This window comes from Hyaena hyaena, unplaced genomic scaffold (genome assembly GCF_003009895.1).
Source record: "Hyaena hyaena isolate Hyena2069 unplaced genomic scaffold, ASM300989v1 scaffold_855, whole genome shotgun sequence".
NCBI classification, from domain to species: domain Eukaryota; kingdom Metazoa; phylum Chordata; class Mammalia; order Carnivora; family Hyaenidae; genus Hyaena; species Hyaena hyaena.
This window is the reverse complement of record NW_024081489.1, coordinates 747172-772832: the sequence shown is the minus strand read 5'-3', so window position 1 is coordinate 772832 and position 25661 is coordinate 747172. Positions and strand designations below refer to the sequence as shown.

Genomic DNA, 25661 nt, shown 5'->3' with positions numbered 1-25661 from the left:
GTATAAATGAATGTTTCAGAGTTGTAAAAACTCCTGGCATCAGCAATACAGTCATCCGCTTGAAGGAGATCCAATCGCAGATAAGAATGGGCAACAAATCCTCCCTCGTCAAGAGAACCATACGTCCAAGGAAGACCCTGCATGTTCTCTACACGGGCTTGAAGCTCTTCCATCAGCAGGTGATGGATGGGCAAGGGAACGTGGCTTTGGCCATAAGATTACTTTTAAGGACATTCTTTTTAAATTAGCTGCAAGGCTGTTCTACCAGTCAACCTTGACTCTACACCAAAATGAGAGAGAAACAGTTTTGCAGAGTGTTTTCAGTGACACCAATCATAGTAGAAAGCAGATTTGGAAGTTTTCTATTGCTGCCATAGCAAATTACCATAAACCAAGTGACTGAGAACAGTACAGAGTTGTTCTTTTACAGTTCTATAGATGAATACTCCAGCATGAGTCCACTGGACTAAAATTAAGGTTGTAAGGGCTCAGTTTCTTTCTGGAGCTTCTGTGGGACAATCCATTTCCTTGTCTTTTTCAGCGTCTAGAGGATGTCCACATTCGTGGCTCATGGACTCCCTCCTTCATCTGTAAAGATAACAATCCAGGCTCTCTCCAATCTTCCTTCCATCACCAGATTTCCTTCTCACCACAGCTGGGAAATGTTCTCCATTTTTGAGGACTCTTGTGATGAGATTGAGTTCACCCTGGTAATCCAGGGTAACCTCTCATTTCAAGGTTTTTATCCTTAATCCATCTGCAAAGCCCTTCTGTCATGTAAGGTAACATGGTTATGGATTCTGGGAATTAGGACCTGAACATCAGTGGGGGCCATTATCCTGCCTAACACACAATGCCTATAGGAGGGGTACACCCTTCTCAGTGCTGACAAAGATAGGTGGGCAAATATTATTATCCGTGTTCATCTCCTCTCGTTTTCCAAATGTCTTATATTTCCATCTCAATCATTTACCTTCTTGCATAGAGATTAACTTATTTCATGTTAATATCAGGCATTTAGCTAGCTGAACACAATGAGCATGCTTCCAAAAAATTAATACTTATTACACATCATATAATGTAGTATGTATATTTAATATATATATATAGATACCTGTAAATGTGCATATGAACATAGATACACTTATCAGTATACACATATTAGCATTTTAAGACCTATGTGGCTTAGTCGGTTAAGCGTCCGACTTTCGCTTGGGTCATGATCTCGCGGTTCATGGGTTCGAGCCCCGCGTCGGGCTCTGTGCTGACTGCCAGCTCAGAGCCTGGAGCCTGTTTCAGTCTGTGACTCCCTCTCTCTCTGACCCTCCCCTGCTCACGCTGTCTCTCTCTCTCTCCTAGAAATAAATAAAACATTAAAAAAAAGAAAGAACTATCTTGGTGGAATTACATTACTACTTAAATACAAACTAACTTTCCAGTTTTTTGCTGCACATAGTAAAAAAATATCTTCAAAGACTCAAGTAGGGGCGTCTCTTGTGTGTTTATGTTTCATGACAAGAAAGAAAGTTTACAAACCATAAAAACAAAATTGAAATCTCTAAAGTGCTACAGGTTTAATCCAAATTGCAGAGAGTTGCTGAGTAGCTAGTCAAAGGCACAAAGGATTTATAAGCAGGAATGAGGTGTTTGCAGTGATAGCTTTTGACTAGATGTTGGGGGGTGTGGGCAACGTGGGGGAGATCTCCTCGAGAGATAAGCACGGAAGCTGATCTTCAGTGCTGAGTGACAGTGGTCTGCAGACACGTGATGGGATATTTTAGGTGCAGGTCATGGGGCTGGCAATGAGGAAGTACACGCATTCTCAGAATGGCCTGTGGTGGTGCGGGAGGTCGAGCCAGGAGGGTAAGATGGGGAGAGACTCCGGAACTCGTGAAACAGTAACAGAAAGAGTTCACTGTTAGTTGCCTCCTGTCGCTCAGTACCCTCCTCGTCTTTGGCAAGAGAGCCCTCATCTTTAGTGAGGCACTTTCATGTCCCATTAAAAGCCGTGGTCATGTTACTAAGTACCAGCTAATGACTTGTAAATGTAGGTGAAGCCATTTTCAGAGGGATAAATCCTGCTTTCTTTATCTCCTTCCTTACCTTCCGCCGGGAATGTGAATGTGATGGCTGGAGCACTAGAAGCCCTTTTGGATCCTGAGGAGGTGGTCAAACTCTAAGAATACCAGAGCAGGTTGCTGGAGGAGTGTGGGCTTCTTTTACATAAAAGGGAAATAAGCTTTCATCTTGCTTAAGGCTTCTTTCTTGTTTTTTTTTTTTTATTATGTGCAGTTCCGTTTAACCAGAAATCAGTGGTTTCTCAACCCTGGCTACACACTTGAAATTCTCGAGGTTTGCAGAATCTGGGATGGCCAGACCTGACCTGCAGAGATTTGGGGTTGATTACTCCCAGGCAGAGCCTGGTGACCAGTAACTTTGAATGCTTCCTAGGTGATTCTAATTTCTATGAAGCCAGACAGTGATAATCACAGTTATAAAGTTGTAGGATGGGGGAGCATCAAGCTTAGAAGTTGTTTTGGGAGGCGGCTACAATACTGCTCCAAGGTCAGGTTTAGAAGTAAGCTCTAGCAAGAGACAAGCTGTAACGACCGAGGGCCAGGCACCCGTGCAAGGCCCAGGGGCAGTGGTAAGGAGGGTGTGACAGTGAGTTTCGCGTGGAATGGATTTCATCTTTCAGAGGGACACGGGGCAAACAAACAAACAAATGGGCTGTGTCAGACGTGACACCCCCACGACCCACTTGCCACAGGGCTGCAAAACTGCTTGCTGGGCACTTTGCTTTCAACCGAATGACATGGCTTTTAATTTGATCCTTTCTTGACTCACGATCGATTTTTAGGGGGAGAACGCATTTCTTTTCCTCCCAGAAAATAGAACAGATCTCCCTCTTTTTAAAGTATACTAGAGAGAGGTGTTGGAAAATGAACTCTGCTTTTTTTTAGAAAGCTTCTTGCATCTTCGTTTTGTCTGTCTCAAGATGTCTAAATAACGTCTTCTGTCGGGAGTCCATTTAGCATTCTGTCTGTGGGTTGCATCTTTCTCGGGAACCTGCAGCAGCTCCGAGCATCTGACAGGCTCACACCTGATTAATCCCTCTCCCTTTCCTGTCATCAATATTATTTAGGGGCAGTGGTCAAACCATATTGACACTTTGCTGACATCTTCTCCGGTGCCCAATTACCCATGAGATGACAGGAAGCTCTACGCTGTGCCAAGCTGGTTGGCACCAAAATATCCCTGAGGCAGAATATAATATATCATTTGTATGCTTCCTCTGGAAACGGGGAGAGACATTTCCCTACCCCCATCGCTAACAGGTCTTTCCACTTGCAGGGCCGCTTGGCATCTGGAACTCTCCAGTATCCGCCTACACGAGCCTCCCTCACATTTCCTATTTCGTATCCCAGGGCGAATTCCTAATGAAAGAGCAAGGCCCTTGCCTTGAGCCCTTAGCCCTGACCCACAGAGTGAAAAGTAGTTACACTTCTAAACGAGCTTAGCTTCAAGACTTTTGAGGAATATCCTATTTAGATGCAACTTCACGGTGTAGGAAATCTGACCGGTAGATTTCACAGAGGAAGTAGAAGGACTAAAATCCAGGGGGTGGTGGAATGTGTCTGAAACCTGCATTGTGCTGAAATACACCGAAACTCTGGGGCTAAATCAGTTTAAAATAAACATTCCTTTTTCTTTCTTTGGTTTTTTAATTTTTTTAAATGTTTAATTATATTTGAGAGAGAGAGGGAGGGAGAGAGAGAGAGAGAGCAAGCATGAGTGGGGGAGGGGCAGAGAGACAGAGAAAGAATCCGAAGCAGGCTCCAGACTCTGAGCTGTTAGCACAGAGTCCGATGCGGGACTTGAACTCAGGAGCAATGAGACATGACCTGGGCTGAAGTCAGATGCTCAACCCACTGAGTCACTCAGGAGCCTCATCTTTGTTTTTTTTTTAAAAACAAAGCTTAACTTCAATGAAGATGGCCTTCATTAGATTGAAAGGTCAGCTCCATTTATGTCTCTAAAAAAGACATGTATGGATAACTGCCCATTTTAATATTTCACTATTTCACTTTACACACACACACACACACACACACACACACACATTTATTTGAATATTGGCTATTGATTTGGTCAGTTTAGCAACCAGGAGAGCGTTACTCATAATTGATACCCATACTGCTCATAATATCACATTCTCCAAAAGGCAAGAATCAGACCACCGGGAATTGAGATATAAGGAAATGGTGTCTCAAGAAGGATCCCAGAAGGATTAACGGCACCCGCATGAGTTTTACAGAATTCAGATCAACGAGATAAAACATAGTATTCTGCATGTAACTAAAAGGCTAATGGCCTAGATGTTGTGTTTCACCGTGCTAAATGGGAGAGGAGCATTCTCTAGTTTTCCTAGAAACTCACTCCAATACCAGGTCAGGGGACTCAAGAATAGAGATGCTTTTTTGCTGTTATTGAAAACTGTTCTTCTATCTGCTTTCTTAAGAGAATGGTTTAATATTGTTCTGTTATGTAATGGGATGCCTATGAGCACCCTTACTTTGTCATATTAGATTTGTCAGCTACTTTTAGAAATTTTAATTAAATAGGTTCCCTATGATCATGGCAAAACATTCAAAGGGTAAATAAGATGTAGGATGGGATAAAGACAAGACTTCCATAAGACTCCGTATCCTTTGTCCACTGTGTTAATTCTTTCTCTCTTTTTTAAGTTTAATTTGAGAGAGAGAGAGAGAGAGAGAGAGAATGGGGCAGGCAGGGCAGAGAGAAAGAGAGAGAGACAGAATCCTAAGCAGGCTCTGCACTGTTAGCATGGAGCCCAATGAGGAGATCCATCTCATGACCATGAGATCATGACCTGAGTCAAAACCAAGAGTTGGTCACTTAACAAACTGAACCACCCAGGTGCCCTCAAAGTAAATTACTAATAAGAGTTAACACACTGGGGTGCCTGGATGGCTCAGTTGATTAAGCATCTGAGTCATGGTTTCGGCTCAGGTCATGATCCCGTGGTCTGCAAATTCAAGCCCCATGTTGGTCTCTGTGCTGGATGTGGAGGCTGGTTGGGATTCTCTGTCTCCCTCTCTCTCTGCCTCTCCCCTACCCAGGCACTCTCTCTCTCTCAAAATAAATAAATAAACATTTAAAAATAGTTTATTTTGTATGTTTTCCAGAACTTGCCTTTGCCATACAGTGCATATTTAAAAAAAATTTTCACAGACTTTATGCCTTGCTGCATAATATCTAAGCATTAAGTCTGATGTTTGCCTGCCCTGAGTTTGAATTGTGGCTCTCCCAATTGTTAACTATGTGAACTTGGGGAAGTAACTTAACCTCTCTGGGGCTTAATTTCCTGATTTGCAAACTGAGGATCAAGTAGTACTTTGATCGTAGGGTCACTGCAATATTTAAATGACATGAAACATTTAAGCTCTTGAAACAATGTCTGACATGTGATTAACATCCCTAAATATTCACTATCATGATTTGAACAACATGGCAACTGAGAAAGCACATGCAAGCATTTCACTTTGAGTAAAAGTAACCATGTTTCATGGAAAAATACTATAAAAGATTAGATGAAACTTTATAAAACAATGAGAAAATATATAATGATTCCTTTTCAAAACATTCAAAGTCCTTAACAGTTGTTGGTTGTGAGCTGGGTCAAACATTTCTGGTTTTAAAACATTAAAGAGGTTCTGCTGTCTGTAGAAATTGGTCATGGATTATTTCTAGCCTGGGAAGAAAGACCTACAGACAAGCCAATTCCATTCAGGGCCAATGGAATGGGGCACAAGTTAGTATGTAGCTGGTCTTTCTAAGGTGGATGTGGGAACTGTTTACTATTCTAACACCAAGACTGTGTTAATAGCTTCTCATCTGCTCATTTCCCCCAGCGTATGGGCTCATCTTGGCCTGCACACAGTTACCTAGAAATTCTCTATGTACAAGGAGAGGAGGACATTCAAGCGATGACTGGCGCGCCTTCACTGCTAATTCCATTTTTGGAATTGCTAATTTCAGATGTGATGATTTAGCTCATTGAGTCAGGCTGCAAGAGACCAGGAATTACCCAGTGGTGGGCACTTAGCTGAGACCAAGGCTCACTTAATTAGGATTCTGGCACGGTAGGTGGGAATATTTACTATTGCTGTGAATAGTAAATCATAAATGTTAAATTACCTTCAATCTCAGAAATAACTGTGCAAAACTTCTCAGAGCACAGATAATCAGGCAATCATGGAGATGGCCGTGGTTCTCCTAGGCCATCACAGCTTTGCTACCAGGCCCACTTGTGTCCTGAGCTATAATCTCATTTATCCTGGCTCCATTTTTGTGTATTTTACTCAAATAAATAAGAATAAATGCTTAATACACATTTTAGAGTTCCTCTAGAAAAACAAGAACATAAGACATGTGGTCTGTTTGTTTAAACTTAAAGTTTAAAATTCACATACGGCTAGTAAAATATTAAATTCATAAATCACTAAAAAGATAGAAACACAACGTGAGTAGTCTTCCTTGATCATGGTATTATAGGAAAACATTGGACTGAAAATTTGGAAATATGGGTCTCAGTATTCTCTCTGCTTCCCATTTCTAATATAATGTTTGGAAGGTAAGTTTAATTTTCCTGGGCTCCAATTTATGCAACTGTAAATTTAAGAAATTATTAACAATTTTAGCCAGGGTTGCATTCATCATTCAAATAGTAAAAATAAAATGTTCTATTGTAATTTTTTAAGTAAATTTTTATTTTTGAGAGTGAGAGAGAGAAAGAGAGCATGAGCAAGGGAAGGGACAGAGAGAGAAGGAGACACAGAATCCGAAGCAGGATCCAGGCTCTGAGCCTTCAGCACAGAGCCCGATGTCCAGTCCAAACACGTGAACTACGAGACCATGACCTGAGCCGAAGTCCAATGCTTAACCGACTGAGCCACCCAGGGGCGCCAGTGCCCGTCCATTTTAATCAAGTGATTCACAGTGACTGAGGAAAGAGCTGGGCCCAGAGTCTGAAAGTGTGAGATTCAACAGAACCTTTATTGTTACTTTTTATACCACAGTAAGTGCGGTTTCACATATGCGAATTTCACTCGGATTTATGCACTAGATTTTCCTTTTCCTGAATCTCTTCGCGCTCCTCTGGTAGGACAAAAAGATCTGGGTCCCAGTGACTTGGGAGCTCACTCTCTGGGCTTCCCGGAAGCAAACCCGCTGGGAAGTGCGCCCCCTTCTGGTCAGGGAGATCTCACCCAAAGTCAGCGTGCTACTGGGGCCGTGGATCCTCCCCTCCCTGGGTGAAAATAGGAGCTCCAGGCAAGGCCTGTTATCAGCTGGCCCCTTCACCCAGCCCACCCTGGTCCCCTAAGAGTCTGACTTGCCACCACTCAGGAAGTTGCTCTCATTCTTGCCCAATGGGAAGTGAGCTCTATTCAGCACAACAGCCTGGCTCAAGGCTCTCTGGCTGAGGGTGAGTAAGTAGGGTGTGGGGACCTGAACCTTCTTTTCTGATGATACCCGATGCAAGTCTCTCCAGATAAGCCTACCCATAACACTGTCGAGTGGCGCTGTAGAATTCACCTTCACCTTGAGGTCTGCTGCCCTGCAGGTCCAGAGCAGGAAGGAACCCACTTTCTACAGGCTGTTGTCATTTCTAAAGATTCATTTGGAATCATGAAGACTTGTCCCGAGAATTATATAATTAAGATGGCAAATAGCTATGCATTCCATATTATACAACGTACACAGAATGTTTTCACATCCTATATTCCATTTACTCGCACAAAAGTCTGCCAATCAAGATTTATTTTTATTATGCAGACAACAAATCTGTTTTTCAGAGTTGTTGAAAGCCCGCCTCAAAAGTGTCAAGTCTATGCCATTTGTAAAGCATCCACATAGCAAGGGCTCTGCCAGGTGCTGGTGAATTCAGAGACCAGCGAGATTGCACTGAAAGCTTTCTTTCTTGTGCTAAATAGGGAAGATGGTTTTAATAGCTATTTACTGCAAACATATTCATTATATGTTTCCGTTTGCTCAAAATATGGTGCCTCTATTAGGGGATATTAGGCAAATTTTACAGAAGCAAAGGGGTAAGGTTATCTTAGCCACTCCCCACACCAGTGGTGTTTGGGGCGCTGAGAAACTATCAACAGCTATGATCCAGTCATGTTTTGCCAGAGCGGTGTGCTGTGAGTGCCGTCGAATAGGTCTGTCTGCAGTGAGTCTGCTCATCTGTGATCTGAATTTGGGTATGTTCTTGGAAATGATTTTCCGATGCAAATACATTCCTCTGAAACTTCTATTTCTTACCAGCAATCCCCTTATCAGCACCCCTATGGATTTAGACATGATGTTATGCTGGCACTTCCAACTTCTTTCCAAGCTGAACTCATCATCTACTTGCTCAAAGCTTTATTCCTTAGCCTGATGCATGGCCTTGCTTCCACTCCATTTCCAGGTGCCTAAAGGGGAGTCTACCCAGATTCCTCCTCCCTTAACTTCTCTTAGAGGCCTAACCATCAAAGCCTGTAGACACCACTTCCCAACATCTCATACATTTTCCTCCTTCTTTGTGGCTGTGTCTTTGTTCACCTTAAGCCCTCGATGTCTTTCAAGGACTGTTGTGACATCCCCCCCCCTTCCTCCCACCTCTTCCATCAAGCCTTCCTCCACAGGGCTCATCACTGGTGAATCCAAACTCCCACGACGCTCTGAAAGAATGGAAGTGCCAATGTCATACTGCCCACATGCTTAGCGCTACTGTGGCTCCTCTTCTCCACATTGCATTCCAAATCTACTACGCTCATGCTTCCTCAAACTGCTTCTCCTCCAAGATGACCTTGCAAGGACAACTGCGCCCAGCAAACTCTTTTTTTTTTTTTTTAATTTTTAAAGTGTTTTTTTTTTTTTTTTAATTTATTTCTGAGTGAGAGAGAGAGACAGTATGAGCAGGGGAGGGTCAGAGAGAAAGGGAGACACAGAATCTGAAACAGGCTCCAGGCTCTGAACTGGCTGTCAGCACAGAGCACAACGCGGGGCTCTAACGCACGAACCGCGAGATCATGACCTGAGCCGAAGTTGGACGCTCAACCGACTGAGCCACCCAGGCGCCCCACAAACTCTTACTTCTCTTGCAAGGATCCTTCTTCCTGTGAGGACCTTACTAACCCCTCCCGCTACTCCCTCAGTTAGGCTTAAATTTTCTTCGAAGGGCCTGGGAGTCAACGTTGAACTGACCCATAAATCTGAGTCTGTGGAACTTGCTTAAGGACGCACACCAGTAACAAGTGACAACAAGAACATAAGTCAAGGGAGGGATTCTTTTTCTTGTCATTCAGTGTTTTATCACCAGTACCTGGTACATAAGACTTCAGTCAATATTCTTGAGTTAATGAGTAGACTGACTTAATGAATGAAAAGTTAACTTCAGAGCCCTGCCTTTGGCTTCCATTCTCCTGACTCCCAATCTCTGTAGAGTGTGTGAATGTGTGTGTAGAGATAATTCTTGAACAAATAAACTTAAAAATCAAATATCATGATTTTTTCTTTACAAGAAACCGCAATTAAAGAATAATGGTAGCTCCTTGCACACAGACACACACATACACACATACATGTGCACACGCAATTGTAAAACACTGAAATATACAGCATTGGTAATTCATTTCATTTGCTAAGAGAAAATTTGGAAACTAGGAAGACACTCTACCTAGAAATCATATAGCTTTACATTTAGAATTAATTTTCAGCTAACTGGTAGAATGAACTTGTCTTGTAAATTGTTTTTCTAAGTAGTGTGAACCAGAGGCAGACTGAAGTAAACTGTGGTTGCTCTGGAGGAAATTCGGAGCCCTGCTCTCTGCTGCTGGCCAGGGGAGGAGAGGTGCAAAGACAGTCCTCCCCGCTTCAGAAACTGTGAGAAGCAGGCGTGTGATGTGTGAGTTGTACATGGGTTTACAGACTTCCACCTTAAAGTCATGGGGCCTCTGTTTGCACATAGAATGACGGTTGATTTTATTTTTATCTGTTACTGACACAGACCCAGCCATTCACTGTGAAGCAGAACAAAAGCCAGGAGGGGGATGAAAGAAGTCCAAGATGGATCTTTCCTGAACTTGATCTGTATCAGAGTTATAAACAGTTCAAGGCACGAAGAAAAAGTAGATGGGCAAGCACTGTTGCTTAAGACAGAGCAAAGAACGACTTTCCCCTTTCCCTTCCCCCTCTTCTCTCTCTCTCTCTCTTTTTTTTTTTCTCATGCAGCTACTCAAAGCAAACACTGCAGGAGGTGGAAGGAGCCCATTTACCAGGGACGCTCTCACATGCCTGCACATCGGCTCCCTGCCCATGGCCATTCCCTCTATTGTTACAAAGCACATTTCATAATGTAAATCACCATCTCCTACATGGCTCATTATTCTTCTTTCTGAATAAAATGGGAACACATCAATTATGTGCCTGTTTATTTCTAAATGCATACACTTGTAACACTGACCTCTTTCTTGCTTTTATATTTTTCGGGACGTTCCTGACATTTGTCAACTGGGTTAGTTCCTGGACACTGCTAACCTATTCTCTTATTATTTCAGCAATTTTCAAATGGTCTCTTCTACCTAATTACTCTGACCTCAAGGCACACGGGGATGGGTGTGTGTACTCACCACTGCTTGTAATCCGCATCGCAGTTACAGTAGTACTTCGGGTCTGTGCAGTTTCGCTCGATGCCACACGCACACTTCTGGATCCCGGGCCCGGAGCCACCCCAGTAGTAGTGCTTCTCGTTGGCCTTGCCAACCCACCAGGTGTAAGGACTTCCATCTACGAGAAAAGGGAGAGGCACAGTCAGGTAGATGAGGCATGACCGCTCTGATGCCACACGTACACCCTCACCCCCAGAGGCACCATCGCTGTCTGGAAGACTGACCATCACTTTACCCTCTTAAATGTAAATGCATTTCAATAATAGGAATATTTAATAAAAAATTATGACAGGCAATGGCAAGCTTAAGTTTCCCCACCAGAATATGCACCTCTTTTCCTGGAAGAAACTTTGATATTCAAGCTTCAGTAACTTAGGTGTCTACTCAGTAGCTGCGCTGGCCAGGTGGGGACACCCATGATAAAGGCATATAGACATGCACTGATTCTGTAAATTACAGTGAAGTTCATGACTAGCCATGCTCTTCCATGAAGTGAGAGTCGGGGGGTTCATAGACTATTAGAGCCAAATGACCTTCATTGTGTCTTAGTGTGAGCTCCTTATTTTACAGGTAAGGAAACTGAGGTCTAGAGAGGCAAAGTGATTCTTTCAATCACACCGCGGATTTGCTCCCAAACCAGAAGTGTGACATTGTATCTCACAATATACTATACAATGCTCTTACACAACACACTTTCCTTCATTTCAAATAATGGCCTAATATTCACTCATGTAGTCATTCGTTCATCCAATCATCAAACAGTGCTTGAGTTTCCACTGTGTGTGAAACATTCTAAGAAACTTAGCAGAATGATGGAGGAAATAGATACAGATTGAGTTTAATAAGACTTATGACACACAGGAGCCTGAGTGAGAGAAAAGAGGTCATGAAGAAAAGTTTCCTGGAAGAGGTAAAGTATTTGACCTATGTGTTGAAGGCTGAATGGGCGTTACTCAGGTGCATAAGGATGTAACAGAGGTAAAGACTTGTACAAAGAAGGAGCAGATTGTAAAAAGACAGAGATGTAAAGTTCTATATGGAAAGAATATAGAGGAGTATGTAGGTAGAATATGTTAGAATAAGGCTGAAGATGTATGTTTGAAAGGGTAGCAGGGGCAGGTATTAATAAATAGCAGATGAAGGCATTTCACAGAAAAATCTTCATCCACATAAGAAGTTACTTTGCACTGGCTTATTCTTGCTTTTCAATGTTTATTTCCTCCCAACTTAAAGAGGTTGAACTTCATCCTGTAAGTAATGTGAACCAATTAAAGGATTTTAAGCAGGGAATTATCATGATCAAATTTGTATTTCAGAGATCTACAGTAAGATGAAAGATTTCCAGGGACTGAAGTCACAGAGGCCAGATGTGATGCTCCTAGGTTAATGCAGAAAAGACAAAATAGTAGTGGAAATGGAGAGGAAGTGGAAAGAGATTAGCAAAATATAACTGGTGTAGGGTTGTTGGGATTACGGTGGTGGAGAAGATAGGAAGGTGTTGTGCAATAAGGCCAGGTTTCTGGCTTGGGTGATGTGTTTCACCAAGCTAATGATAGTGGGGGAGGAAGATGAGTTTAGGGAATATGTTGAAGAAAGGGTGATGGGCTTGATACATAAAATAGAAGTCAGGATCTCAGAAGCATTCTTGGGCTGCAAATCCCATTTTAGGAACTACCAGGGTAAGTGAGAAAATACTGGAAGCAGGAGAGATGCCATTGGAATCTATTAGGTTATAAGAGCATTTGGAGAAGAGAAAGAGGCAGATGGCCATGGTAGAGGTCAGGAAAGGGAGGAGTCAGAGAGGATGGAGGGGGGGAAAAAAGCCAAAGAACTTCCCAAAGACAGTGTGATCTGCATTGTCAGATTTCAGAGTGATGTCCATAAAGATGAGAAACTTAACTGTTTCTTTTAATTTGACACCTAGATGCTCACAGGAGATTTTTGAGGGAGTGTCAGGTGAATGATTACAAGAAGCCAAGCAGCAGCAGACAGGGGAGGGGATGAAAGGGAAGAAGGAGAGAAGTCCTAAGAACAGCTTCTCCTGCAGGAGGCTGGGAGGGCGTGGAATCTAACGGGGCAGTGCCAGCCAGGAGACCAAGAAGGCCAGTCAGTTAAAGTCTTCAGGCATATGGCTAGAATTCCATTATAATAACTCAGCCATGCTCTCAGGACGTTGGGTATGCACTTGCCCCAGTGCATGTGTCAGTGCTCAGAAATAAAAATGAGGCAAGAGCCATACTGGAATGGCATAAAAACTGCTTCACTAATTAGGTTTTTTTTTTTTTTTAATATTTTTATTTATTTCTAGGAGAGAAAGAGAGACAGCTTGAGCAGGGGAGGGTCAGAGAGAGAGGGAGACACAGAATCTGAAACAGGCTCCAGGCTCTGAGCTGGCAGTCAGCACAGAGCCCGACACGGGGCTCGAACCCACGAACCGCGAGATCATGACCTAAGCGAAAGTCGGACGCTTAACCGACTAAGCCACCCAGGCGCCCCTAATTAGGTTTTTTTTTTAAGGTAGATTATTTATTTTTATTTTATTATTGAAGTATAGTTGACATATAACATTATTTTAGTTTCAGGTGTAAAACCTAGTGATTTGATAATTCTATATATTACTCAGTGCTCATCATTGTAAGTGCAGTCCCCATCTGTCACCATACACACTATTACAGTCAGAGAATATCAACTATATTCCCTATGCTGCACTTTCCATCCCATGACCTATTTGTTTTATAACTAGAAGTTTGTACTTCTTAATCTCCTTCACCCATTTTGCCCATTTTCCACCCTCCTCTCTTCTGGCAACAACCAGTTTGTTCTTTGTATTTATGAGTCTGGCTTTTTGTTTGTTCATTTGTTTTGTTTTGTTTTGTTAGAATCCACATGTAAGTGAAATCATATGATATTTGTCTTTCTCTGACTTATTTCATTTAGCATAATAGGTCTATCCATGTTGATATAAATGGCAAGATTTCACTCTTTTTATGGCTGAGTAACAGTCCATCACACACACATACACATGCACACACACCAACTTCTTTATCCATTCATCTACTGATGGACACTTGGGCTGCTTCCATATGTTGGCTATGTAAATAAAGCAATAAACATAAGGCTGCATATATCTTGTTAGTGTTTTTGTATTCTTTGCATAAATACCCAGTAGTAGAATTACTGGATTATGTGGTATTTCTATTTTTGATTTTTTAAGGAACTTCCATACTGTTTTCCACAGTGATCGCACTAATTTATATTCCTACCAAGAGCTTATGAGGGTTTCCTTTTCTCCGCATCCTTGTCATTTTAATAATAGCCCTTTGACTGGCATGAGGTGATATCTCCTTGTGTGTTTAAAAAAATTTTTTTTAGTGTTTATTCATTTTTGAGAGCCAGAGCACAAGTGGGGGAGGGGCAGAAAGAGAGGGAGACACAGAATCCAAAGCAGGCTCCAGGCTCCGAGCTGTCAGCACAGAGCCCAACATGGGGCTCTAACTCAGGAGCATGAGATCATGACCTGAGCTCAGGTTGGATGCTTAACCGACTGAGCCCCTCAGGCGCCCCTCCTTGTGGTTTCGATTGGCATTTCCCTGGTGCTGAATGATGTTGAGCTTCTTTTCATGTTTGTTGGCCATCTGGATGTCCTAGCCCAAAAATATCTCATTCACATCCTCTGCCCACTTTTTATCAGATTATTTGTTTGTTTGGCTGGTTGGTGTTCAGTTGTATAATTTCTTTATCTTTTTTGGATATTAACCCCTTATTGGATAGATCATCTGTAAATATCTTCCCCCAGTCAGTAGGTTGACTTTTCATTTTGCTGATGGTTTCCCCTGCTTTGCAAAAGCTTTTTGTTTTGGTGTAGTCACAATAGTTTATTTTTACTTTTATTTCCCTTTCCTGAAGACATGTATCCATAAGTATGTTGCTAAAGCTGATGTCTAAAAGATTAGTGGCTATGTCTTCTTTTACTAGTTTTATGGTTTCAGGTCTCACGTTTGGGTCTTTAATTCATTTTGAGTTTATTTTTGTGTCTGGTGTAAGAAAGTCATCCAGTTTCATTCTTTTGCATATAGCTGTCCAATTTCCCCAAAACCTTTTATTAAAGAGGCTGTCTTTTCCCCATTGTATATTCTTGCCTTCTTTGTGGTAAATTAACTGACCATATAAGCTTGGGTTTATTTCTGGGCTATCCTTTTCAATTGATCTATGTGCCTTTTTTTTTTTTGCCAGTACTATACTGTCTTACTATAGCTTTATAAAGTATCTTAAAATTTGGGATTTTACAACTTCAGTTTTGTTCTTCTTTCTCAAGACTGTTTTGGCTATCTGGGTCTTTTGTGGTTCCATACAAACTCCAGCATTGTTTGTTCCAGTTCTGAGAAAAATGCTACTGGTTTTTTGATAAGAGATTGCACTGAATCTGTAGACAGTTTTGAGTAGTATGAACATTAGTTCTTCTAATCCATGAGCATGGGATGTCTTTCCCTTTGAGTCATCTTCAATTTCTTTTATTAATGTCTTATAGTTTTAGAGTATAAGTCTTTCGACTTCTTGGTTAGATTTGTTGCTAGGTATATTGATCTTTTTGGTGCAATTGTAAATGGGATTTCGTAAGGTGGGCAATTTAATGTAATGAAACTCTCCTGGGAGCTTCAGGCTTCATGTAATAAATGAGCAAATGCTCTGAACTTGGAAAAGAGTTAGACAAATATTCTAATTCATACAAATTTCTAAATTTTTCAGTTGTATTGACTTAATTTGGAAAAGTTATTATTTTTCCCCTTGCAAGGTCATTTATGGCACCTGGATTAAAAAAAAAATGTATTTGACTTCATTTGGTAAATAGTAGAGAGAGAGATTCCAGTATCCTGTTCTAGATTATTATTATTATTTTTTTAATGTTTTATTTATTTCTAGGAGAGAGAGAGAGAGACGGCATGAGCAGGGGAGGGTCAGAGAGAGAGGGAGTCACAGATTGAAACAGGCTCCAGGCTCTGAGCTGGCAGTCAGCACAGAGCCTGACGCGGGGCTCGAACCCACGAACCGCGAGACCATGACCTAAGCGAAAGTCGGACACTTAACTGACTAAGCCACCCAGGTGCCCCTCCAGCATCCTGTTCTAAAGGGAGAATGAGTCCAGCTCTCTGAGATATGGGTTTACTCTGAAACCCTATCCTTTGCCTATCTGAGCCACATCCCAGCATACAGGGAGCTGTGTTTTCTTTCTACATTTCAAGTGGCTTTGTTTGTTTTTGTTTTTGCTTCTCCCTTCTCTTTCCATCAGAGTAAAGAGTAAAGCATCGACATTCAGATGCTTCCCTATGTTGGAACCATGACCAATAATAAACTCTTATTGTGATCCACTCAAGAGTTTCAAAAACCAAGGCTTGAAAAACTCCATTTATGGAAATTATAAAATCTGAGCCAGACCATCTGTCCAGTAAGGTGAACAAAGGCTCTGTTGATTCCATCTCTAGGCCACGTTACAGGAAGAGGGCAAAGGTGGATAGTACCATGCTGACCTTGCAAATGCCCCTGGGGCCTTCCAGGTCACAACCGGATCCCCACAATGTAGATGCATGACGTAGACTGGTTATCACACTTATTTATCACACTGCAGCTCTTCAAAGTGACCTAATGCTAAATTCTTTCCTTGAAAGGAATTTTGGTTATTATAATTATTTTGGGAACGAGGAGGTGCCAACATGCCTGACTGAGAAGAGGAAACAAACTCAATACCTATAGAACCGGGGTTAATGGACTGTCTGGCAGGAAACTCCTTTGCCGTCCTGTCATTCAAATAGCCCCCAGAAGAGTATATATCTAAAATCTCAGCTCAATTTCAAAAAATTTCTTCCAGTAGCCAGTAGAACAACCTAACACTGTTATAATTTCATTAAAGACAGTGATGATAAAATGCATGAACGAGAGAAGTTGAATGTGGCTCAGCACTCTTTATAAAAATCAGAACACTGTCAGTAAAAGGAGCAAGATAATTATCAGCCTCTCATTTAGCAGGAGATTCTGAGAAATGTGTGGTAGGGGAAATAGAAAAGAGAGCCTACTGACTTCCCGAAGGCAGGGAGTGTGGAGAAGCCCCGGGAGAAGAAGCTTCATTGTCAAGTTGTTTGGGAAGTGGGTGTTCCAGCAGAAGGCCTACACTCTGTGTGGAATCCAGGCTCTGAACTAATCTCACAGGGCCGACCCTCCGTTCCTGTATGAGGACTCTTAGTAGATACCAACGTGGGATCCATGGGGATGATCTGCACTGACATTTCCTCTTGCATTGTAAGGAGGTGACACACTAGTGACCAGGTAAGAGTAGTCCGATTTCCCAGCTCTTCCCCCAAACCTCACCTCTGTCTTAAATTACAGATGGTCTTAGATGGCTACTGTTTCCAATTAAGATGGAGCAAAACTGATGTTATTTTGTTGTCCTTCCAAGGAAAATAAATTAAGCAGAGTACAAAATGTTTAACTTAGCTGTTTCCACATGTGCCCTGGGCAGCAGAATGCCAGTAAGAAACACACATTCGAAGGAAAAGGTAAATCGTACCCTTTGTTATTAACAAAGGCACATTTGTTATTAACTGGCACATTTGGTTAAGTCAAATTGCTGTAACTAAAATAAATTATTAATTTGGCATCTATTGAAGATTCAACATGAAAATGGTTCAATTTTCATTGAACAAAGAATTGCCTTATTCTAGTGTTATGTTAATAAGGTGCTACTTTTTGCTTTGTAAGTAATTATTTACCTGTTAATTGGCTCTGGGGGAAAAGCAGTTAAAGATGAAAAAAATGAAAAAATTTTAAAAAGACAAGAATAAGAAGTGGCTAGAAGATAAATAATTTAATTATCCAGTGCCAAGAGTTCAAGAACATCTCCAATCTCAAAATATAAAAGATTTTTGTTAACTGTATTCAGTAGGTGTAACCACTGGAACAAGATTAGTAACGATGAACCCATATTCAAAGTTAACAAGAAGTTAAATGACCAAAGAGACGTTGTATTAAAACAACCACATACAGATTGAATTACATAGAATCACTACACTGTTTGTACTCAAGATCATGTTTCATTATGTAGAAGGGTTTATTATTGTTTGGATGATTAACGGGAAAGAAGAAGAGAAGGAAGACTTGAAGAAACCAAGAGATCGCTCTAATTTTCTTACCGGCAAGTTGTTTCAGAAACCCAAGGGCCAGTGCATGGGGACCTCTTGGTGAAAATGTGTTCTTTGAAACTTCTGGGCTGCACAGAGTACCTTAATGGTCTGCTTAAATAAATGTTCTCTGGGCATACTCTTAAGGTAAGACCCAGTAGGGTCACTGGGACATTTAATTAATTCCATTTCATCCACTTCTAGAGGATTAAAAACAATACCGCGAGGCTTTCTTGTCTCCAAAATGAAAACTTAAAAAGTCTATTTTTAGCCTGACGAAATCGTTTTTATTTTATCGACTGCGATCTATTTATCTGCAAATTCTGCTAGAGAATCACAGGGGGCTTTTTAGCAAGGAACTAGAACAGGGACAACTGTGAAGACACCTGCCTTCCCAGCTCCGCTTGATGCCCCCTGCTGGCAGCTCCCTCCTTCCTCTGTCTGGCAACATCCTGGCCGTTTGAAGTCCCCTACAGTGCAGGATCTGATTTCTAAAGAAGTGACTCTCGCTCTGAAAAGTCCCTCATTTTCCCCTCCCTTTGGTCTTTACCAAACCACCCGGATTCTTTTTCCCTCCACTTCACTGGTCAGTTTCAGCTGACCACTCTGATCATCTGTGCACAGCTCTCCACACGATGGTACAAAGAGTGAGAATATGTGTACTAAAGATATCTGTAAGCGGTTGGTGCCTGTGAGAATCTTCCCTGCAATGCAAATGACCTGGAGAAGAAGGAAGGTAAAACTTTACAGTGAGCTGTGGGCTGGGCTGGAGCAAAGAGAAAATGTGGAGGTGCTGTCGCCACTACAGAACTCTCTAGATAATTTGACGGTGATAATTTGGAAGATCGAGCAGGCCAGATGCCCCTTCTCCTTCAATATGAGATGTGCACAATTCAGGGGTTGCAAAGCCCCAAAGCTAGTGCTGACTGCCCTTGACCCCGGGAGCTGGAAGAGGGCACAGGCCACCTGTCCTAGAGTTCTCTGACCTAAACAGAGCCGGCCTCTCTTCTTCAACATGAAGAGTCTGTCCCCATGCAACGGCTTCTAAGAGCTAGCGCCCAGGTCTCAGCATCCTCATGGAAAGATGAGGGCTGGGAGGTTGGGAGGCTTGAGAGGCCAAGTCATGGAGTGACTGCTTCTGTGTTTTTTGCCTCTGGCAGGACATTTGTACAGAGAAGGGTTTCCAATTTACCCAAGAGAAGATTGATCTCAGGCTCTAGAGTCCCCGGCCTACAAATATAAGATCTATAGAATAAGAATCCCAGAGGAAGATCTCAGGACTTGGTCACTAGTGTCCTGATGATCCTTATCATCACATAGGTCTCCCATATACTGACCTGACACAATGGCCGTGTGCCTTAGTTAAAAGAATACTGAGAAGCTTAATGCCCAGCTGTCATTGGAATTCCAATATAGAACTTTATTTTCCAGGGAAGATATGAAAAGTGTTTACTACAGTGATAACTCCACTCAAAATTCCCAGTAATATTTTTTCCAGAATAATGTAGTCATTGCAAGCTTTTCTTTTCGCTCTATTCTTACTAGCTATTGGTCACCTCTCTAACATTTGGTAGACATAATATTATTTGAGAGGAAGAACTCTACCTTTCACATTGGCTACCACCTTCTCAAGCTGATTCTGGATGTAAACTTGTTTCACCCCAGTCCAGAGCTTTTTCAGTTTCATAGCTGCGATCCTGAGTCCGAAGGACTATATTTTACTATTCGGTGTAAGAACCTTAAAAATGAAGTTGAGCATCAGACATCTTGGCATTCTCATAGACAGAAAGGCCTATCATCTCAAGGTGCCTATAGATTTTGTAAAAATCAGCTTATTAACTTGGATAACAATATTCCCTTTCGTTTCCCGGCCCTTTGATTCCATGTTATTCCATGTTAATATAAAACTCACACAAAGAACGAATCCAAAAAGTCCCATGGAGTTCACACTGCAAGACAGTGTTGTGAAGGTGGGAAAACTCATAATTTTGAAGTTTTAATAAAAACATTCAATACAGTAGTAAAAGGTGAGCGTTTATCTCTCTGTGATTGAATGTCACTAAACTCATTTGATTAGGGATGAATAGAAATGAATGTAGTTGATTAGCCTCATGGTGCATCTTTCAGGATTATGTTGGATTCTTCTATATTTTATTAATTCAAATAGGGACCAAATATAGAAATGGAGAATTGAAGTTCAGATCAAAATGGACCTGAACTGAAATGTTAGTTAATTAAAAATTAATTTCACTGCATAATATTTAAATTTATTTTATTGAACTGAACTTAATAGATTTCAATCAAGGACTGATTCCACTGAGCAGAATTTGATTGAATTGAATCAAATCACTTTTAATCCCATTCAAATGAATTAGATTTTATTAATTTGAATGGAAGCGAAGTGACAGATCAGACGAGAGTTCATTATTCTGAGCAATATTAAAGAGAACAGAATGGGCCAACTCTTCTGTGTTAACTTGGCCTCAGTTTCCAGAAAGGTCATGGCGTTTGTGGCCCCCGCAATCACTGGCTAATTCCTTTGTACCATGACCCCAGAAACTAATGCATTTAATAACACCAAGTGATCAGATGCAACCACACGCTATTTGTACGATTTAATAATACATTTTTCTAATCTTTTCACTAGAAAAGCCCTGACCAATTATTTTAAATATTTCCTTCACTCTTTATAGAACAAATGAAAAAGGAATAAAATTGGATGTCAAGGATAATGATTTGAGTCCTGGCTGCACTTTTATTTTTATTTTCCATTTAAAACCGTATTTATTTGTTAAAATATGTCTTACCCCAGCCCATCATTTATACGGAAGTAGTTGATATCTTGTGCCTTGACTTTTATTGACAAATAGATAATGGATGCACCTCGGCTTGTTTTATATTTAAAAGAGGAAGGTAACTTTTTAAATTAGTAGCAAAATATTGTTTTGCAACTGAAATGGCATGCTACATATTGAATAAGCACCTTTATAGTATTGGAGAGACAATTTAGGGAATAGGAATTAAAACGCATTCTCGATCTAAGCTTCTGAGTTAGCAGAAAGACCTTTATGTTCCATAATTTACAATTATAAAAGCTTTATGCCCCGATATCTAATAGGGTGTACACATAATAAAATGGAAAAAATACACACTGGACTTCATAGGAGTGGTTCAGGCAATGGGCCCTTAGGATTCTGGAGCAGGAAACAATTCCCAAGGATCAAGGGAGACTGGAGGGTGTCCATGAGGAGGTGTGACTGCAGCTTTGAGGGAAGGATCTAGAAAACCAGGATGAGGAGAGGAGCATTTCAGCATCTCCTGAATGGCTGGGCCAAGACACAAGGCCAGAAAACATCTGACTTCTTTCTGCAACTATGGGGTAATTGGGTAGGCTGGAGGGGGGAGCAGAGAGAAGCAGAATGTATGGTTGGAGAAATGGTTTTGGGTGCTTTCATGGTGTTTGTACTTTCATTTTTAAGTAATAGGGGGAGGGTCCAATTTAAAAATTTTTAAACATTGAAATATTTTACACAAATACAAATTTACAGAAGTATAAGGAATAATAATAAAGTAAGTAGATTCGGGTCTAGTTTATCTATTATCGTTGTTAGTGTGGTACATTGCCCTTTGAGTATATCACACTTTAATAGTTCTAATATTAAAGGACATTGGGCTGTGTCTAGTGTTTTGCTATTTTCACATGCTCTGTGAAAATGCCTAAGGGATTTGAGCATGTTCCTATAGAGAAGTTGTTGGGTCATCTGGTTTGTGCATTTCACAATTGTTTTTTATTCCCAAGTGCTTGTAGGAATGCAGAATCCTACCAGCAGGATAAAAAACTTCAAAATCCTTGACAGCCTTTGATATTATGTGTTACTTTGTGCCCACTGGTGAGTGACACACGTCTCTTTGTGGTTTTAGTTATACTTCATGGATGACTTACAAGATTGCTTTCTGTTCCATGTTTCTTCATTTATCTTTCTTTATTTAAAAAAAAAAATCTGTTCAGGGAGCGCCTAGGTGGCTCAGTTGGTTGAGTGTACGACTCTTGATTTTGGCTCAAGTCATGACCCCAGGGTTGTGGGACTGAGCCCTGTGTTGGGCTCTGCAATGAGCATGGAGTCTGCTTAAGATTCTCTCTCTCTCTCTCTCTCTCTCTCTCCCTCCATCTCTCTCTCTTTCTCCCCACTCCTCTGCTCATGCACTCTCTCCCTCTTAAAAAAATATGTTTATATTCTTTGCCCATTTTCTTATTGGATTTTTTTTGTGTTTTATTGACTGGTAGAAAATGCTTAGGAAAATGATCTTTTAATAATTGTAATAATATAAATTCCACTTTTTATGGCAGTTTTAATAGAGAAGCATTCTTAATTTTTTTTTTTTTAGATGAATTTAACATTTCCTTCAGGGTTTATCAGTCTGAAATGATAAAAATATTTTCTTCTACTTTCTAATAAAAGACTTTAAATCTTTACTATTTCTATTTATTGACTTTTTAAAAAATTTTTGTTTTTTAAGTAAGCTCCACACCCAATGTGGGGCTTGAACTTATAACCCTGAGATCTAGAGTCCCACACTGTACCGACTGAGCCAGCCAGTCAATATGGTTTAAGGAGTGGTTCAAAGAACCATTCCATTTAGTTCTTTAAATTACCTGGAATTAATTTTTGTTAATGATATAATGTAGGAATCCAATTTTTTTTTTTTTTTTTTGCCTCTTAACTTTGTATTCAGAAGAGGCAAGACCACAGGGACAGAATACAAGCTGGTGGTTCCCACAGAACCCAGCGGTCGTGGGAGACAGGACAGGGCGGTGACTGCTCACTGGAACTTTCTTTGGGGATGGTGGCCATGCTCTACCACCAGACAGATGGAGTGATCGTATAGCCCTGAATGCACCATAGACACTTTCCCTTCATGTGACATTAGTGGGTTTCACCTCAGCTAAAAAGAAAGAAAAAGAAAACCCAGCTGGGACTTGAAACTGAATTACTTTGAATCAAGAGATAAATTGGTGGAAAATTCACAGACTTATAATATGCACTTATCCTATTTATTGTCATTGTAAATCTGTCCATTTAGATGTTTTAAAATATTTTGCAAAAAACTTTATAATTTTCTTGGTGAAGGTTTTTCACATATTTGTTAGTTATTCATAACGTCATGCTTTTAACACATCCTAACACTCTGTACCGTTTTGTACAGAGATACAAGTGAATTTTTTTATGCTGATATTATATCCAGAAACTTGTTAAGCTCTTTTATTGGTAACAAATTAATCCACTGATATTTTTAGTTTTCCCAAGTCTACATTTTTATTTATGAATAATGTTAGTTTGCTTCTTCCTTTCTAGTCTGTATCTCTTTATACCAATTAATGCAGTTGTTCTGACCTACTGTCAATGTTAAACTGAATTGGTGATGAGGGTGTCCTCCTTGTCTTCTGATTTTATGGAAAATGCTTTTAGTGTTTAACCATTAAGTGAGATGTACCGTCACTTTTAAAAAATTCATCTTTTTGTTTAAAGGAGTTTTCTTTCCATTTACCATCTGCTAATATTTTTTATCATATTTAATTCTATGCAATGTTTTGTCTGCATTTAATGAAATTAGCTGTTCAATGCAATAAACTGCATTTACAAGGGTTTAAAAATGATAGTACTTGTAAAATAATCAACTTAGCTGTGATAAATAACTATATATGTTAGCAATTTGTTGGCTAATTAGTAATTCATTTTGGATTTTTTGCTACTATGTTCATAAATGACATTGGCCTGACATTTCTCTATGTTGTACTATCATTATATTTTAGTATCAAGTTAATACTGGCTTCAAAGAATGATTTGAGCACTGTATAACACTGGAATCATTCCTAAACTATCTGAGGCTAATAATAATTCAATGTCTTTGTTATAAGATCACATCCATTTATGTTTCTGTTCTTGCATAACTGTTGTACTTATTTCGGTTTTATTTCTATTAATTTGTTCATTACATCTAAAGATTTGAATATATTGGTAAAATACTGTATTTCTAGTCTCTGTATCATTTTTGTTAGTATCCTATCTTCTAAACAGTCTACTTACATGTTTATTGATTTTACTAGTCTTTTCAAAGAAACAAATTTGTTGATCTTTTTCGTATGTTTGACTCACAGTTCATTAATCCCTACTTTTACATTTATTTTATCTGTTCTACTTTCTTTAGATATATTTTACAGTCATTTGTCTAATTTTCAAGGTAGATGTTTAGCTCAATAGTTTTTAGCCTTTCTAACATTTTAATAAATGCATTTAGGGGTATAAGTTCTATCAAAATACCACTCTAGGAATACTTTTTATGTTTTGAATGGTATTGTCACTCACTTTCATTTAGTAACTTTCTCTAATCTAATTTTGATTAATTTTTCTATGACCCAGAGATTATTTACAAGTGTCTTTTAAAATTTCTAACTGTAGGTTTTGCTTTAAGTTGTTATTTAAAAAAAAATGTATATGATCACTATCAGGCAACAGAAGCTACAGGGAGCCAATAATCAAAATTTTGCTAATCACAGGGCACCTAGAGGTGGCTCAGTTGGTTGAGCATCTGACTTCGGCTCAGGTCATGACCTCACAGTTAATGGGTTTGAGCCCCGTGTCAGGCTCTGTGCTGACAGTTTGGAGCCTGGAGCCGGTTTCAGATTCTGTGTCTCCCTCTCTCTCTGACCCTCCCCTGCTCATGTTGTGTCTCTCTCTCTCTCTCTCTCTCTCTCAGAAATAAATACAACATTAAAAAAAAATTTGCTAATCGCTTCTTGGCCTTTTGGCTAATATCAAGTGTAAAATTTGCTGAGACTTGTTTTAAAGAGTCCAGTTTGTCGTCAATATTAAAAAATCCTTTTTATGTACTTAAAAAAAAATCTTTATTCTCTAATTGTTCTTTAAGTGTTCATGAGCTCACACTTATTGATTATGCTAATTTATCCTATCTGTGTTGCCAATTGGTAGACAATAGCTGCATGCAGTTATTAAAATTAAAATTCATTACAATTATATAAAATCAAAATCTAGTTCCTTAGTCACCTAACCACCATGTACTTGTGGCTACCATACTGGACAGCAAACATTTCCATCATCTCAGAAAGTTCTTGAATAGTGATGCTCTATAAACTTAATAATTAAAAAATTTTTCCTGATCTACAATTACTGCTGTTTGTCTAAAAATGTCTTAATTAGACTCGATTCATGATAGACAGTTTTTCTGGCAGGTATATTCTAGGTTGATTGTTAATTTCTCACCACAGTTTGGACATATTATTCCACGGTCTGTAGGTTTCCATTGTCAAGAAGTCACCTGTCAGTTTCATATCCATTCTTTCTCTTGTTGATCTGTATTTTCTTTCTGTACAGCTGGGCAGTTTCCTCTCTCCTCACAGTGGATCCACTGTGACTCCTTAATCTGAATCTGAATCTGCATATTTTGTCTGATTGCGTTAATTCTTTTTTTTTAATGTTTTATTTATTTCTGAGAGAGAGAGAAGGGGAGGGTCAGAGAGAGGGGGAGACACAGAATCAGAAGCAGGCTCCAGGCCCTGAGCTGGCTGTCAGCACAGAGCCTGATGCAGGACTTGAACCCACGAACCGTGAGATCATGACTTGAGCCAAAGTCGGATGCTTAACCGACTGAGCCACCCAGGCGCCCTGATCGTGTTAATTCTTAGTGAGCATTAATATACCCTAAAATAGAGCTTGTGGTTCCTTTTACTTTT

General features: G+C 40.2%; 1 protein-coding gene across 1 annotated transcript in view; it reads right to left on the bottom strand.

Annotated features, from left to right (window-relative positions):
* Positions 1-25661, bottom strand: part of LOC120222260 (contactin-associated protein-like 2) — a 778685-nt gene that overhangs the window by 60352 nt on the left and 692672 nt on the right. Inside the window, exon 13 of the mRNA XM_039220013.1 lies at positions 10704-10860. Within this exon, the coding sequence (XP_039075944.1) occupies positions 10704-10860 (157 nt within the window). The remainder of the gene's footprint in view (positions 1-10703; positions 10861-25661) is intronic.